Source organism: Tenrec ecaudatus, chromosome 7, assembly GCF_050624435.1.
Source record: "Tenrec ecaudatus isolate mTenEca1 chromosome 7, mTenEca1.hap1, whole genome shotgun sequence".
Taxonomy (NCBI): Eukaryota; Metazoa; Chordata; class Mammalia; order Afrosoricida; family Tenrecidae; genus Tenrec; species Tenrec ecaudatus.
Window position 1 is genome coordinate 84,450,515 of NC_134536.1, and position 17,193 is coordinate 84,467,707.

The window sequence follows — 17,193 nt, forward strand, 5'->3', positions numbered from 1 at the left end:
AGTGTGTTCCGCACAGGTATTCGTGTTCACGTTATCGACCTATTTGGCTGAGACGTGATCTGTCTTTGGAGTGGGGTTAAGTTCTCCATGTGAGGGGCCTCCAAGGATCATAGGCTCCGGGGTTCTAGCAGTCTCGATCAGACCAGTCTGGTCTTCTTCATCATTTTTTAATTTTCCTTCTGCATTTTCCTCCCACTCTGACCAAAACCTTTTAGTGTGACCCAAGTCAGAGTAGTTGATGGTGGAAGCCAGGCACCATCTAGTTCTTCTGGTTCTCAGACCAGTGGGAGTTGTGGTTCCTGGGTTCCATTAGTCCTTTGGATTGTTTCCTTCAGTATTTTGTGCCTTCGCTGTTCAGAGTTGCTGTTGTTGGTGTGTCTGTGGATCTCTTAGATAGTGTTGGCCTTTCATAAGGCGAAATCATCCTATCTCTGAGAGTGGTATATCCTTCCATTTATCTAGGTCTCTTGTTTTCTTGCAATAGGGTTTTGTAGTTTTCTTTGTATAAGCCTCTTACATCCTTGGATAGGTTTATTACTGTTTCATCTTTTTAATGAATATTCTGTTACTGTGTTCCTGGTTCCCATTTTCAGAGTTTTTCTTTGTTAGTATAAAGGCACCTGACTGCTTTTGATTTTTTTTTGTTGCTTTTTTTGTTTGTTTGTTTTTGGGTTTTTTTGCTTTTGATCTTATACCTTCCCACTTTGCTGTAACCTTCTGTTAATTCCAGGAGTTTCATTGTGGGATCTATGGGATTTTCTGTTTTCTATCATATCATCTGCAAATAGGAGTAATTTTACTTCTTCCTTACCAGTGTGGATGCCTTTTATTTCCCTGTCTCGCATTACTGTTCCGGCTAGGCCTTCTAGTGCAATCCTGAATGAGTGCTGAGAATAAAGGCCCTCCTTGTCTCGTTCCCAATCTCCATGGAGCTTGCTTTCAGTCTCTTTCCATTATGAAAAATATTGACTGGTTGTTTGGGGGTGCCCTTAATAATGCGGTATCCCTGTTCTGATGGTTAATTATTTTCATCTTCAAAGATGGCAGTCTGTTAGCTTTTCAGCAGAGGGGTTTGGGTTTACCATTGATTCTCTGCAAACCCAAAGTTCCAGAAAGCAAATGTCAACTTTCTGCTGTTTTCTAGTTAGTGGTGAATTTTTTGGTCGCTTTTTCCAGGTTTGAGGGCAAAGGATAAAGTGATGTGGTGGGAAGGTGTCAAGGTGAGCGATATCCATCCATCCCAATGAGCTACTCAGATGGGAGACTTAGCAGAAGGCTGTTTCCGGGTTTCAAAGATAATATATTTTCTTCACATCTTTTCTTATTTTAAGTTTTTATTATTATTATTACTGTTATTCAGTAATAATGTTATTCATTATTTTTTCAGTCATTATTTTTATTGTGAATTAAAAGGGGGTTACATTTCCGATCATCAACTTTGTCCTCAGCAGGTTAAATTACTAACCAACACCCCCAACAGTGTACCCTGTACCGGCTCCTTGTGCCCCCTTCTCCCTCTTGTGAGTGACCGTCACCCCATGCACTGAAGTTAAAACACACACACACACCCTTGTCCAGTCCCTTCCTTTCTCTTCCCTCCCTTGGGTGGCTGTTACTGTAAATTCTGACATAGTCGTTCTTGAGTCTTACATTGGATGAGTGCTGTAAAAAGACAAGTTGGGAAGCTCCTAGAAGGGAGGTCGTGGGCCCCCTAGTTCAGCCCTGATCACGCCTTCTTCTCTCTCTGCTGTCCAGGTGTGCGAGAAAGAGAAACTGTTGTCCGAGAGGAATCAGCTGAAAGCCTGCATGGGGGAGCTGCTGGACAACTTCTCCTGCCTGTCCCAGGAAGTCTGCCGCGATATCCAGAGCCCAGAGCAGATCCAGGCCCTGCACCGCTATTGCCCTGTCCTGAGACCCATGGATCTCCCCACGGCCTCCAGTATTAACCCTGCGCCCTTAGGCATTGAGCAGAACCTGGCTGCCCCCCAGTGCACACTGGGGGAGACCGTGGCCTGCTGCTTGGAGCAGGGCGCAGCACCCCCTGGGGTCCCCTGGGTACCCGGCACTGCCTCTGAGAATTGTACCTCTGCGAGGAGGCTGGAAGGCCCTGATCCAGGGACCTTCTCAGAGACAGGACCTCCTCTGGAACCCAGGACCCAAACAGTGACCGTGGACTTCTGCCAGGAAATGACTGATAAATGTACAACTGACGAACAGCCCAGGAAAGACTACACCTAGTGGTTTGGACCCGCCTCCCCAGTTCTCCCACCTCTCCCACCCAGGTGTCCTCCCATCGGCCTGGGCGCTGTTCATCTGTTGTCCCGAAGAACGAAGAACCCTTTGGTGCACACTACAGCAGTCTTAGCAGCAATACTGTTTCTTACGTGTTCCCTCCTCTCTGCAAGCAGGAGTGACTTAGAGTTCCCTTCACAATGGTGCTACCCCTTGCTCAGGCTAGGGGAGACAGCGGTGGCCACACCCACCGTTTGGCTGTCTGGGTTCATTTCAGTCTTAACAGGGATAGACTCTTAACACCTCTAGGACCCAACCACGGATTTCTTTTCTCAGTGGCCCACGTCACAAACCCTATCTCAGGAATTTCTTCTGAATGTTCAATTTTTTTCATTGAAGACAGCTTCTATACACATCAAAGTTTTATAGCTAGACTGTACATATTATATATAATATATATATATCCATATGCAAAAACCCTGCATGCCTCAATTTTCTCATCCTAAAACTGGAAACTTCATTTCTCACTTCTAAACAGGTTCCGACATTCCATCTTCTTTTGTCTTTGATGCTAGAATTAGTTTGCTAGCTGTTTAACATCATTTTTTCCTTGCTTCGCTGTTCAATTTGTACTTATTTATGGATAAAATTCGGTGTTGGAAGCATACAGCAGGGGGGCGGGAATCTCAGACCTTTTTGTTTTGTTGTGTTTGCTTCGCTTGGCTTGGGTACCACCAAAAGGTGTCCTTTGAGCATCGTGGGTTGTTGGGTAATTTCATTTGGGTGGGTTGTTTGTTTTCCTGCAGATATTGTACAGTCATGGTCAACCTTGCCACTTGCACTGAGTTTTGGGTCAAACCTATTTTCTTAAATGAAGTTGTGACTTCAGTTTAGCTCAAATATACTGTATATTCTTTGTTTTTTGTTTTAAAAAGTCAAGTGTGTTTAGCTATTTGAAAAAGCACTCAGGTGATAAATATGTAGGAAAAACAATCTTGCCAAATAATGAAATCATCCTAGGATGTATCGACAATAATCTGCTTGAATATTTTTCTATTTCACACCCTCCCCACCACTCCCCTCAGAAAGCTTAAATGCAGATCAGTTCATCGTTGAGGCAAGATGTTCAGATTCCAAAGTGAGGAGAGAATTTGGCCACCTCGCTCACAAGCGCATCGACAGAGCAGGAATTCATGATTCTGTACCAGAACTCAGCAGGCATTGGCTCCTAGAAATCAAGTGAGAACTCTTTTCTCCCCCGAGGGATGAAGTGCCATTCAAGTCAGCACTTCTTCGGGCCACAGCTTGCTCATGGAAGTGTGTGTTGTACACCCAGACCTTCCTAAATGGTCTCAAGAGACCAGCCACCCAGCTTCCCTGCCCAGGACCTACCTCCCAGGACCTCGCACCTGGGGGACTTGAATGGTAGTTCCTCACGTCCTGCCATTCAGTGGCGGTTGTCAGTTGGTGCAGCTTGCCCAGAGTAGGAGAGAGGAAAGCAGGTCCGAGCCTGAGGTCTGCCCCTGACGGGGGCAAAAGCGTTTCACTCTCCCTTCCCTCTCTGAATGCTTGGAGTTGAATTGTGCGGTTCCTGCGGTGGCTTCTTTGTGCAAGATACGGTGGCCAGGTGCCCTTCTGCCCCCTTCTCCACATCCACACACCCAGCCCTGTGGGTCATTTTCTTCTCTTGCTGCAATGCTAGTTGGCTTTTGACCCCAGAGAGCAGCTTGCTTTGTCCCAGGGCATGTTTACAGGAAGGTGTGCCTGGGGTGTTTCTACCATGGTCCAGGAGGAGGAACCAGCTCCCTCGCTCCAGTGGTTGCTTTCACTGACCAGGAGAGCCCTGAGCCGTTTGGTGTGGGATGGGGTGGTGGGTCGTGGGGGTTTGGTGGTTATTTCTTTATTTGTGCCATTGTTCGGGCAATATCGCAGCTGCATGTGGAAAGGGGAAATTCGTATATGATGTAGGCAGAAAGTGAAATCGTAGTAACACATGTTTTAGTAGTAGTAGCTCTTTTTCTGTACAAAATATTAGCGCTAAATGTTTCCATAAGTATGAATGCCAGAAAATCCGTTGTTTTGTGTGGTAGCATTTTAAAAAGGAAAAAAAAAAAACGCTTCTTTGAAAATGGTTCCACCTTTAAGGGTTTTTGGTTTTTATCGTGTGTGTGTGTGTGTGTGTGTGTGTGTGTGTGTGTGTGTGTGTGCACTTGAAAGAAAGAGAGAGATTTGGATAAAGCTCTTATGTTAGGACTTCTTTTATTATGGTTGTTGGGATTCCGTGGCCTCGTATAGAACAGTGCTGTGCTCCACCCTTCGGTTTTGCGCCTGGAAAACTGGGGCTAGCTAGAACTCAGAACTCAATGTGAATCACGTGACACTTCATAGGCCTGTGTTACAGCGGAGGAGTTGGCCAGCAGTATTTTTGTTTTCGAACATCTTTGCCTGTTTGTAAGTGACCTCTCCTCTCTTTAATTTTAAGCTAACCTGGTCCAAACGGGCTTCTTGGCGTGATTTTCCCTGGTACCAGCTCAAGTGCAGCTGGTGGTCTTGACCACATGCCGTCTGTTTCCTGTAGTTTCTGTTCAGTACACTGGGACCTGGAGCCACAGCGATTCCCGAGCAAGCGCCGGGAGACCCCTCTCTGCTCTCTCCCTCCATCCTGACTCAGCCCCCACCCTTCTGCTACCCGGCAACCCTTGCCTCAACCAAACCCCCGCTGTGGGTTGGAACTGCTTAAAAACACTGCTCTAAAAACTGCTTTTCGCAGTCTTAGGGAAATTTGTTTCAGTTAGGGTTTCCTTATCCTCCATGAACAGTGACTGGCTTTGTGCAATCGCTTCTGTGACACGTCCCTGTCTTTTATGACTTGGAACCGTGTGCTTATCAGAATTATCTCTGCAGATTCAAAGGGATGATTAGCTGGGGGCCAGGATCCAAATCGCCTCAAGTAGCATTCAGAAGACCCACCCTTCTCCCTTCCCGGGATCCCAAGGCCAAACCCCATGCCGCTGCTGCAAAGGCCAGGCCAGGGAAAAGCAAAGGGCGGTGACATCTTGTTGGGTTTTCAAGGGTCCTTCCAGACAAAATAGAGGGCCTTCTGCCCCTGGGCTTCTTGGGGGGCCCAGTAACAGCAGGGCCAGTGGGCCAGTGAGCATCCCACCTGAATGTAGTCTTCCCTGTGGCTCGGCCTTGTCTCCAGACACAGTCTCACTGCATTCCGGGGTGTCCGGCTTTGGGCAGGCGAGCACTTGCTGTGTGCATTTTGTTTCTCTGCGTTATCAGGGGGTGCCTTGAATAAACCCAGACTTCATTACATACTGATTCTGGAACAAAGTAGCTGAAGAAAAAAAAGGCTGACAGTGACTAGGCCGTCCTGCTGCTTCTCCTCGGGTTCCCTAACCAACAGTGACTCAGGCGTCAGGCGATGCTGCAGTGTAAAGCGGTATTTTGTAAAATGTACAAGTAATTTATTAACTCTTGCTAAAGGTATGCTGCTTTGAAGATGCACTATAATTTTGGATTTAATCCCTGTTAAAGGGGGGGCAGTTCTATGTATGCTAAGTGCCACTCCTGGAAAAGGGGCGTAAGACAAAGTGGCCACAAGGTAAGCTCACATCACATGAGGTTCCGTGCTGTTGCCAAGAGGCCTAAACCTGCACGTTCTCCTTAAATCCTTCCCGGGGCCACCAACAAGTTTTGAGAGAAGGCAGAGTCCTGCCCCCTGGGAGCCTCCCTCCCCCTCCCTCAGAGTGACAGAACTTCTTCCTGTCCCCGCGTGGCCGTGACTTCTGGAAATCACAGACGTGATCCTAGGATCTGTTGAGTACAAGAACCTCAACTTGCTCTGATCCTAGGATCTGTTGAGTACAAGAACCTCAACTTGCTCTCTGGTGCTGGGAGGTCTCGGCGAGGGGGCGGGATCAAGTTGTGTCCACAGGTTAATGTAAATAGAATAAGGGTTTTTTCCCGGAGAGGGGGGAGTCTGCTTGTTGTATCGAGTTCACTTTTGTGCCCGCTACATCGAGGTAGGCTGGTCCACAACCCGTGCCCTGTGTGCAGCTGGCATACGTGCAGAAAGCCCCCATGCACAGAGCCCTCTGTACAAGGCGCATGTTTATGATACTGCCGTGCCATCCCGACCCAGGCATCCGGAGCCGGATGCTGTAGAATGGAATATATTTGTACCCAGCTGGTGCGTGCAAATGGTATTTGTATATAGGGGAAAAACTATTGTGGCAGATTGAAGATAAATTATTCAACCGACGGTACAAAACCATTACTTGCAAAAAAATATTAAGTGTATAGTATTTTCCTACACTCCACCCTGGTAGCTATTTATATCAATCGCCATGGAAACGTTGCTGCCCTTTGTGAAGAATACCCACTTGTTGCAGAGGCCAGCCTGTGTAGCTCTGGTTTCATGTTGTGACGTGCGATGTGTGCATTTTGCTATCACGCAAAGGACAGACAACTCTGACTTCCATTTTCATTCCAGTTTATTGACCTCAGATAAAAGTGGCCCTTCTTAGAAGCAGAAGTGCACCGAGACCATTCATTTCAGGTAGACTCACATTCAGTGCCAAATGCTCCCTTGGGGACAATGGGACATGCCTATCAGGAAAGAGTGAGGGACAAAGAGGGGACTCCCCACAGATGGATGCTAAGTCTACCAAAACAAGTCTGGGGGCAGCGAGTGACCTCCAATGGGGTGCGGACAGAAAGCATTCTGCAGGAGGTGCGCGTGGGCCCCGGCACTTGGAGCGTTTGGGAGTTTGGGGTGCTTGTAGACACCGAGAGCCACTGATGGCAAGCGCCCCCTGTGCGCTGGAGGCCAGGAGAGCCCCAAGAATTTGTTCCAGAACCAGCTGGATACAAGCGCACCTCTAATCGATGCCTTACAAACTCCAGAGGCCATATTCAAAGCAGGGTCTTCTCAGCGTATGCAAGGGGCCACAGCCCCTCCTCTCCTTCCCCAGGTGAACAAGACGGACAGTTTTCACACATATCTACCTGTATAACCCTCTGTACCTCTCATAACTGGTCAACGACTGTAACAGGTTACATCAGGTGTTTTTCTACATACTTTTTACACAGATTCTATGCGATTAATGTAACTTAATTCAATGCACCATTTTATTGTACTAGTTCTTAGGCTTATCTTTGGTTTTTTTCTAAGTGATTGTGGTTTTACTTGTGGTTTTTATTGTAAAAATGAATTGGCTGTTGATGCTTATTCTCTGTAACTAAGAATTTTTACCTTTTTTGGAAAAAAAAAGCATTGCTATGAACTAATGAATTGAAACTTCATTTACTCCTTGTAAATACACTTATTGTGGAAAAAAAATCCACTCAATGGAATTGCTAGTGTTAACTGAACTTTGTCTAGACACCACTTCTGCTGATGAAATAAAGACAGAGCATATGCATTGTAAGCTGACCTTCGAGGCTCTTCCTGTCCTGTAGATTCAGAGCTGGGAGCCTCAGGGAATCTTTGGGCCCAAAGAAGCAATCTCACTTTCTCTAGTTTGGAGCCTCACTGCTACCTGATTCATCTCATGAGAAGTTATTAAAATGTGATCATGATAATGCATTTCTTAAACTATGCATTTTAAAAACTTCATTCTTGCTTAGGCAAGTAGATCAAAGGCCCTTGTGTTAGTCTGGGTACATTAGAGAAACAAATCCATAGAAACTCATATATAAGAGAGAGTGCTATATAAAGATTAAGTGTGCATCAAGAAAAAATCCCGACCCAGTGCTGCCCAAGCCCACAAATCCAATATTAGCCCATTTGTCTGACACCAATCCACAAAGTCCTCCATCTCACACAACATGCAATGACACCGACTGCAGGAGGAAAAGGGAATCAGTGAATGTGTAAGCATCTCAGTGCTGGCAGAGGTCTCTACACGCTTCTCCAGCACCCAGGGCTGCATTGGGGTAGGTCCATGGGTCTTCTCAGGGATGTCTTGCAGGAAGTGAGTCTTGCAAAGTGAAGCGGGGAACTGCACCCTGGTCCCACCATCAGAAAGCAAGAGACCAGAGAACTCAAAAGGTGAGGCTCACGGAACCATTTATCCCTCCGCCCTTCAATTAACCCCACGTGTTTTATCTGCCTGGTCGGCACAATAAACTACCTCAGCCCTCAACTGCGATGGCCATACGTATCAGGTGTGAAACTATCATTCGGGCAGCGAGTTACCATTATTAGGGCCCCTGAGGGGCAGGATGTGGTTTTCTTACAAGTGCAATTATTTCGAGGGAATGACATTAAATCAACAAGGTACCATGTGTTAGAGGTGAACAGAGAACAGGACTATGGGTGGGGTCAACACAGTTACACCCAGACACCCCTGCCCCTCCCCCACGGAATCGTGAGCGGAGCAGACACCGCCGCAGGGCTGCTGTTGGGACGTCGACCAGGAGCTGAGCAGCCCCCCTTCTCCCGGAGTGGCCGGTGGGGTCGAGCCACTGCCCTCTTGGAGATCTCCGCTGAACACTCAGCACCACCAGGGCTCCCCGGGGAAACCGAAACGTTGATTTCATTCTTGTGGTCTTGGATTTGAAGTGGAGGACGAAGGTGGGCCCCCTGGGTGACCATGAGAAGTCAGACGGAGAGAAAAGTCGGGCTGAGCGGGGCCACCAGGGCCAGTGTGTGAGGGGCGCATCCCCCACCCCACCCACCCCCTCACCCCCGGAGAGCCCTGCTTCACAAGTGCTTCCTCGCCACACGACGGAAGGTGGGCTCTCTCACTGGCCGCCCCTCCAGTCTGTCTGAACCAAGGAGGGTTACCCCAAACCCCACGCCACTGGCTCCATTCCAACTCACGACGACCCCTAGGAACAGTTTCTGAGGCTGTCCACCTTTACAGGAGTCGCGAGCCTCGTCTTTCTCCCGAGCATGCGCTGGTGGGTTTGAACCACCCAGCTTGTGGTCAGCAGTTGCATGCTTACCTGACAGCACAGAGGGCTCCCCGAGAGCATTGCCGATTGACGGGCGTCCAAGCTGGGAAAACGTGCGGTCAGGGCTTCACGGCAGTGCCCACTCGAGTGGCCCTGCGTTCAGCTTAAGGCAGCACTGCCGGTCCTGCACCATCCTCACGATTGTCACCCGTGCGCCCCTGCTGCTCCCGCCTTGGGACAGTCAGGATCTTGTAGGTGGGAGGAGGCAGTGAGATGCCTTTGCTGAAGCTATTTACTTCCTTCAAGGAAAAGCAATTGTGCCGGAGTCCACTTTCTGTAGGAAAACGTCCTTTAGGGCTTCACTTAGACCTTCTCCTCCAACATTTGCCTGGTGGCAGGGATAGGACCCGTGGTGTGAACTCGGGAAAACCTACCAGGTGAAGAGATGGTGCCTGCTCTGCCCGTGACTGAGACCAGCCTGACTCCTTCACCCCCAGAACAAGCTCATTCCACGCAATTCTCGCCTTGTTCTAGGTTTCCGACTGGCGCCTGCTACTGGCCTCCATCTGCAGCTTTATTATATATTATTATATATATTCGGAAGAACTGAGCTGGTTGGTCATCTTTGAGGAGTCCCTAGATGGTGGGAAAGGGTCTGCTAACTGAAAGGCTGACACTGCAAGTCCACCCAGAGACGCCTTGGAAAAAGTGCCAGGATCCACATCCCAAAAGCAGGGATGGGGCTGCTCATTGAAAACCTAATGGGCCACAGTTGACCTCGAACACAACTAGATGCAAGGGGCAGCCCAACGTCAAATCAACAACAGCCACCGGAACCCGGCTTCTCTTCAGCAGTTCTTGAATTTTGACTCCTCTCTGCTCCCCCACCACCATCAATCGTGCCTTCACCAGGTTGTCCTAGATGGTGAACATCAGTATGTGATGGTGACCAGAGCCAGGTGGGCATCCAGGTACCCCTGTTGAGCCCCCTGGCCTGACTGCTCAAAGTGAAAGGCATACTTCCTGAGGTCAAAGGCCCAAGGAGGTGAGAGAGGCCTGCCTCCTTAATGCAAGTGTCTTTTTCATTTCCCTCCAGAGCATGACACCTTTGTCCCCACCCACCCCTGGCTCCCACAGATCTGCCGGGGCCCTGCCTGGTCCACCACAGGAGACACGGTGGGTTCTCCATGGCTGGTTTTCACCCTTCCTTCTGGAAGACCCATGGATCCCTCATCCAAAAGCAGCGGCCAGCAAGCTTCCCAGGTGCTGACATATGCTGTCACTGGAAGGCTTACCTCACTTCTTTTCCTCTGTGCACTTGACACAATCCTGCAGAGGCTACTCAGGAAGCAAGTTTACATTGCACAAAACAAACAACCTGCCATGCAGGCTTCTCCAAGGTCTCTCCTAAAAGCCACCTGACAAGACATGACAGTGCCGCCGGTGAATAAGGAATAAGAACTGGAGAGTGAGGAGTGATGGGAAATGTATTATCTTTGGAATCTTTACAGAAAAATGCATGCTTTCACCCACCACTGGGCTACATGCTTGGGCATCCCAGAAGAAAAATCTGCAAGTCTTTCTTTTTTTTCTTTTTTTTTTTATTGTTGACCTTTTATGTTTTGTTTGAAAATATCTCCAAACTGTACAGAAATGTATGTCAGGCCATCATGCATTCACAAGTAACACACTGTTTCTTAGAATTACACAGTGTAAAAGAGTAAAACATTTTAACTATATATATAATATTTTTTTCTTCGAAAAAACAGATGTGTGATAGAGGCTGTGGCAGAGCCTTGGAAGGCAGAACTGACGGGCCTTCCAACCCGGAGACTAGCCTCTGAGGGAGGGAGGGAGCCAGCGCATCTGGGCACGCAGCGAAGCGGGGTAGGGAAAGCAGCAGGAGGTAGAGCAGGCGCTGACTCCGCTGGGCGCCGAGGGTGTGGGGGGCGGCCCACACTTCCGGGCTACTGGGGTCAAGTGCAGGCACTGTGAGCTCATATGGCTCCCGGGCGATGAACTGAGGTACAGTGTTGGGCAGCGGGGTACCGAGGTTTGGAGTCCGGACGGGCTTGTTCTTGGCCATCTCCGTGTTTGCCTTAGCAAACTCTAGTGGTAGTGTTTGCGGAATTTCACGATCGAAGCGGATGCCATTCAGAGCATTCTTTGCAGCTTCTGCTTCTGAGCGACTGTCAAACTGCAAAACCTACGGCTGCTTAGACGGGAGCTTCATAAGCGAGCCCTCACGGCCCTCAAACGGTCTGAAAAGCAGGTAGAGCTCCCGAGGTTTGATGTCCAGAGGAAGGCCGCTGACAAACAGGGTCCGAACCTCTTCCTCCTGCAGGTTGGCCTCGCTCGGGGCGTTCTCCTGGGCTTTGCCGCCGCGGTTCCTCTTCCCGGTCCGCTCTCCCCGGGCGGGGCTGGCCGAAGCGCGCTCGCCCGCTCTTCCCTTCCGGGGGCACCGGGGCTCCCTCGGGCGGGGCGCCGCGGGCTGCGGAGGCTGCAGAGGGGCCTTGGAGGCTCGGGCTCCCGCGGGGGGACGGCGGCGGCCGGCGCAACTCCGGAAGAGCGAGGGAGAGGCCGGCCGGGCCGGGCGCGGGAGGAGCGGGGAGGGGGCGCGGGGGAAGGGGTGGAGGGAGGGAGGAAGCAAAGACCCGGCTACGGAGCTGGGGCTGTGGCCGAGGTGGGGCGAGGGGCAACGCGGGGTGCCTAGAAAGGAGGCGTCGGCGTGCGGCGCGGGGGCTGGGGAGCCACGGGGTGCGTGCACCCGGCCGGTTCTGGTAAGTACGGGGTGGAAGCAGCCCCTTTCTCTCCCCTCTCCCCTCCTCTCCCTCCTCCCTCCCCCCTCCCTCATCCCCGGCCGTGGGCTGCGGGGTCCCCGCAAGTCTCATTCTTAAAGCTTTCCCAAATGAGGCGCCAGGGGAGCAGATGTACAAATAAACCATGGCCCAGCAGCCTCTGACTGAGGTGAACAAGACAAGACGGCTTCCTAGGAGTGCTGGCTTTGCTAGGGGTAGACCAGGGTTCGAATCCCAGCTCCCCAGCAAGTGCGTCATGTGATCTCTTTGGGCCTTGATGCACAGCCTGTAAAGCTGAGATGAGCACTAACAACTTTACACCGTTGGACAAGGAACAGAGAAAGTGCCTCAACACTTGGAATACCTTGTGCCCCTTAAAGGGTGAGTCCAGGTGCCTCCTCCCCCCAACTACCATGATCCGAATTCTACCTTGCAGGACTGGATAGGGCAGAGGTTGTGCACTGGTACATATGAGGGCTGGAGGCACAGGGAATCCAGGGTGGACGATACCTCCAGGACCAGGGGTGTGAGGGGCGATACTGGGAGAGTAGAGGGTGAGTGGGTTGGAAAGGGGGAACCGATTACAAGGATCCACATGTGACCTCCTCCCTGGGAGATGGACGGCAGAGGAGTGGGGAGAGACTCCGGATAGGGCAAGATATGACAAAATAACAATCTATAAATTATCAAGAGCTCATGAGGGAGGGGGGAGCGGGAAGGGAGGGGGAAAAAAAGAGGACCAGATGCAAAGGGCTTAAGTGGAGAGCAAATGCTTTGAGAATGATGAGGGCAAAGAATGTACAGATGTGCTTTATACAATTGATGTATGTATATGTATGGATTGTGAAAAGAGTTGTATGAGCCCCTAATAAAATGTTAAAAAAAAAAAAAAGGTGAGTCCAGGGCTGATACAGCAACCAAAGGCATGATGAGTGACCAGTGGGCTGAGGAAGAGGTGTTGAAACTACCTCCTCCATCAAAAAATAATCCCCAAAGGGCAGGCTAGGGAGGGTGGGTGGAGGAGATGGAGGAGGCCCCGCAAACTGGTGCTGTGGGGCCGCAGCAGGAGAGCGAGCTGCCAGCTGTGTGAGAGCAAGGGACGAAAGGGAGGCGGTGGAGAAATAGTCTGGGCCAGAGCATGAAGGCTTTGGGTATTAGCTAAGGCGTTTGGATTTCATCACACAGGACATTAAAAGATGATGTGCTTTTGTGGCTTGTACCAGGTGAATCCTTTTAGTAACTTGAAGCCATTCTTTTAAGGTGTGTGGCCAGGATTGAAGGACCATGGCCATAGGTTGGAGGATAGAAGAGAAGCTAGGTGGCTCCCCCACCCCCATGAGAACTGAGCCCACCTCCGTGGTGTTTAGAACCTCAACAGTAGCCAGCCAGTCGGATGCTGCTTGTCCCACATCAGGTGGCTTTCTGGTCTCTATGCTCTTAGCTGAATTGGCCTCCGTGGGTGGGGCAAATGGTCCAGGTGCTTGGCCACTAATGGAAAGACTGGCGTCTAATCCTGCCAGAGGCCCTTCGGAATAGATCACACCCCGCAGATCACACTCTACGCTGACACTGTGACATCACCAGGCATCAGAGCTGACTTGGGGGCAACTGGGATCACTCAGGACCACCAGGCAGCACACACCTCTGAGAGGAGCAAGCCTGGGGAAGAATGATGAAAGCATGCACGGACAATGTTTCCTGCAGTTTCGACCATGAGTTTACCTTGTGGCATTTATGATCTACTAATCCCGCTGGCGCATCCCTGATAAATGAACTGGCGGGGAGAGAGTGACAAGTTGTTCTTCTCTGAGCCTTTGCCTCTCTGAGCCCAAACTGCTGACCCAGCTCCCGGCCTGGGGCAGAATCCCCGGGTTCTGGCTAAGACTGCTCAACTGAGCTGCTCTCCAAATGCCCTCCTGCCAGGCACTGGAGCCGGAAGGTGGCGAGTTCCTGGCCCACCTATGCCTTGGGGCAGCAGGAGCTTTTGCCCCTAGGATTCTCTTTGCTGATGCCCACCCACTTCTCCACCTGAGCATCAAGGCTCCCACCCAGCAGCCAGGGGGAGGAGGGAGTGGTTGACCCTGCCCCTACGAGAGAATGGTCTCCTTGGGAGGTGTGTCCAACTGGGAGCACCTTGCGCATAAGAGGCGGTCACTGGGCAGGTGCCTATGTGAAGAGACAGTTGTCCCAGCGGTTTGAGCTGGCAGAGTCCCCGCTTCTTAATGCTGCTCCTGGTACGATTTTCTGGCCCCCAAAGGCGCATTATTTTTTCATGACAAATGAAAGTTCTAGAAGCCTGTTCTGAAAGAGAAAACCAAAAGGGAAAAAAGACTCGACAGCTTCTGCAAACCAGCCCTGCACACCCACCTGAGACCTCGTGCCAGCCACAACCAACAGCGCCAAACCAAAGCCCCTGCAGAAGATACTTCGCCCTATGAACCCCACCTGTCACCTCCCCCACCTGTGATGTGTTCTCTACAAGTCAGGTCTAAAACTAAAACCCTAGCATAACTTCTCTTAAGTCCACCCTAGAAAACTTGCTTCTTAGTCTTTTCTAGAAACAGCTAGATTCCTCCCTCTGTTTAACATAGAAGTGAAAAACTGATCCAAATGGAGAATGCTTCCTTTTGTAACAATGAAGCATTTTTAGATCCCTGATCCTAAAACCATACGAAATTGGGGCTTCCCTGTGCAGAGAGAGCAGGAGTCGCACTATGGGGTTGAGTTGGACAGACTTGGGATCAAATTGCAGCCTAGTCATTTTTGCCTAAGTATCCATTTACTCCTGGTCTGTCCTAAGAAGTAAGGGGCATACTGACTACTCCCTAAGCAAGTTCAGCTGTTCAAACCCACCAGCTGCGCCAGGGAGAAAGGCGGGGAATCAGCTCCTGTAAAGACTTACCCCCTCAGAAGCTCTCTAAGGCAGAGCACCTCAGCCTCAGAGACTTGATGGAAAGTCAAGGGCAGTGGGTGATGACTGCTGTACCACATGCCAAGGGCGTCACTTTGACAAGTAATCTATCTCCCCGTCTTCATTGTTGCTCTTAGGTGCCAGAGAGTCAGTTCCCACTCACAGCGACCCCGTGCCCAACAGAGAGACACACGGCCCAGTCCTGTGTCGTCCGCACAACTGTTCCAATGCTTAAGCCCAATGTTGGCAGCCACTGTGCCCGTCCATCTGGTTGAAGGTCCTCCGCTCTGGTCCTGCTCTATAGGGTGGGAGCAACTGCGGGGTTTCCCCGTGACAAAGTCTAGAACACCACTGGGCCTTAATAAAGTGGACGTGCTTCTCTCCGTGAGAGTCCCGCTAATTTATATACTATTTGAAACTTATCAATCAAGATGTACACTAAATTATAACAATTCATTTTCTAAATACTAGTCTAGAACCCTTATTAATAGTGTTCAGGCAGAAAAGACCGTCTCCGATATGATGAAGAACCTGGAGATACTCAGATAAAATATATTTAAAAATTAAAGAATGCCATAAATGGGATTTCAAAAGCAAGCCGACTCAGAAGAAAAACCTTTCAATTTACAGACATGGTATATGCATGTTTTTCACATATAGTGTGTCCACAAAAATAACATGCACAAGAGGTTGTATAGCTTTAAAAAACCAGAGTATGTAATATGCATTGTGAGATCCAGCCCCACGTTCAGATGGGTCCTAAAGCAGCAGTTGTGTGATTGAGAGGCAAGTAAAGAGACATCAGACAAGGTCTGCAGGGGCTCACTTCTTTCTATGGAGACCAGAACCAGAGAGAGAGAGTATTCTCACAGAGACCTACATAATCTCAGGCACGCTAGCCACGGTACGCTCATACATAACAGGAAGGGGGTGTAGTAGAGGTGTACATGTAACATGAAGAGGACAAGCTAGGGTTATTCATGCAATGGGGGGGGGGAGTTTTAGAGACATACATGTGACAGGAAGGCACATACGTAATCAGATGGGCAGGTTCTAGAGTCAAGAGGGCAGCCTAACCTTGGTCATCTCTGAGTTGACTTAACCTTAGGTGCCTTCGAGCTCCTCTCTAGAGGAATAATCTATGATCCTTATCCAAAGGGAGTGGACCCCACTTAGGGGGTGGACAGACAGTAGAGTGTGACTGCTTGTGATGGCAGACAACCTTCAGGCAAGTAGCCTGCAAGCAGTTGACATTCAAGCATATATAGTAGCAACCATGTGCTTGGAAGCACTTTCAGATTGGCATTATTTTGGGGGGACATCATGGAGAATAGCTTTTACTTAGGAGAATGTGACTGAAACACATCTCCGACCCACAATCATGAAGCTCTCTCTCCATGGGAGCCCCGGCCTCCCAGACTCCTTAATGGATGAAATTAGAGTTTGTCCACGTCCACTCTCTTCCCGGCTCTCTTTCCCACAATGCATAAAACATGGTACTGCTTGGGAGATCCTTTGTACTAAGACAAAGGCAAAAAGGAAGCCCCTCCCCCTCCCAAAATGGAAGCCAAACAAAGGTGTTCAAGGCCAAGAAGGCCGTGCTGAAAGGCATCCACAGCCACACACACACAAAATCCACACATCTGTCACCCACCTTCTGTGGCCTGAGACCCTGAGGCTAAGAAGGTAGGCCAAATACCCTTGGAAGAACGCCCCCAAGAGAAACCAGCTGGACCATGATGGCATCATCAAGTTCCCCTTGACCATGGAGTCCCTGAAGATCACAGGTAACAATACGCTGATGTTCATTGTGGATGTCAAGGCCATCCAGCACCAGATCAAACAGGCTGTGAAGAAGCTCTATGATATTGACGTACACAAGATCAGCCCCTCGATCAGGTTTATGTTCCACTGACTCCTGACTATGACACTTTAGAGGTGGCCCACAAAATCGGAATGATCTAAACTGAAGTCCACACGTTCCTGACATGCTCGCTGAGGACAAAATGGATGCAAGTAAATGTGGCGAAGAAAGGTGCTGGTGAAAAGGCAGGGACCTGACTCCACCCTGGAGCACCAAACCTCAAGGGCAACCTACTAGCATGGAGCAGCGAACTCACAGGGAGGACGATGGGGCCAGCCCCAAGCAGAGCTATGTTGACCCCCTCCCCCAGAAGAATGTAAAACAGAGGACAGCACAGAGCACGGGGAGAGTGGTGGGTCTGTCCAGAGCACACAGGTGTGAACTAAGAGGGAAAGAGAGAGGGTGGTCCTTATCATGGCCCAACAAGCCCCGGGGATGACATCCCTGCTCAGAGCAGCCAGTGCACAGAGAGGAACATAGGG

The 17,193-nt window shown here is 50.0% G+C and overlaps 1 protein-coding gene and 1 pseudogene across 1 annotated transcript in view; one reads left to right on the plus strand and one right to left on the minus strand.

Annotated features, from left to right (window-relative positions):
* The window catches only part of BACH2 (BACH transcriptional regulator 2), a 436,126-nt gene extending 428,566 nt beyond the window's left edge, over positions 1 to 7,560 (plus strand). The window contains exon 7 of the mRNA XM_075554764.1: positions 1,756 to 7,560. Coding sequence (XP_075410879.1) covers positions 1,756 to 2,238 — 483 coding nt within the window. The 3' untranslated portion in view covers positions 2,239 to 7,560. The remainder of the gene's footprint in view (positions 1 to 1,755) is intronic.
* A 2,510-nt stretch (positions 7,561 to 10,070) lies between these two features.
* Positions 10,071 to 16,614, minus strand: LOC142452408 (RNA-binding protein with multiple splicing pseudogene; annotated as a pseudogene).
* Between the last annotated feature and the right edge of the window lie 579 nt (positions 16,615 to 17,193).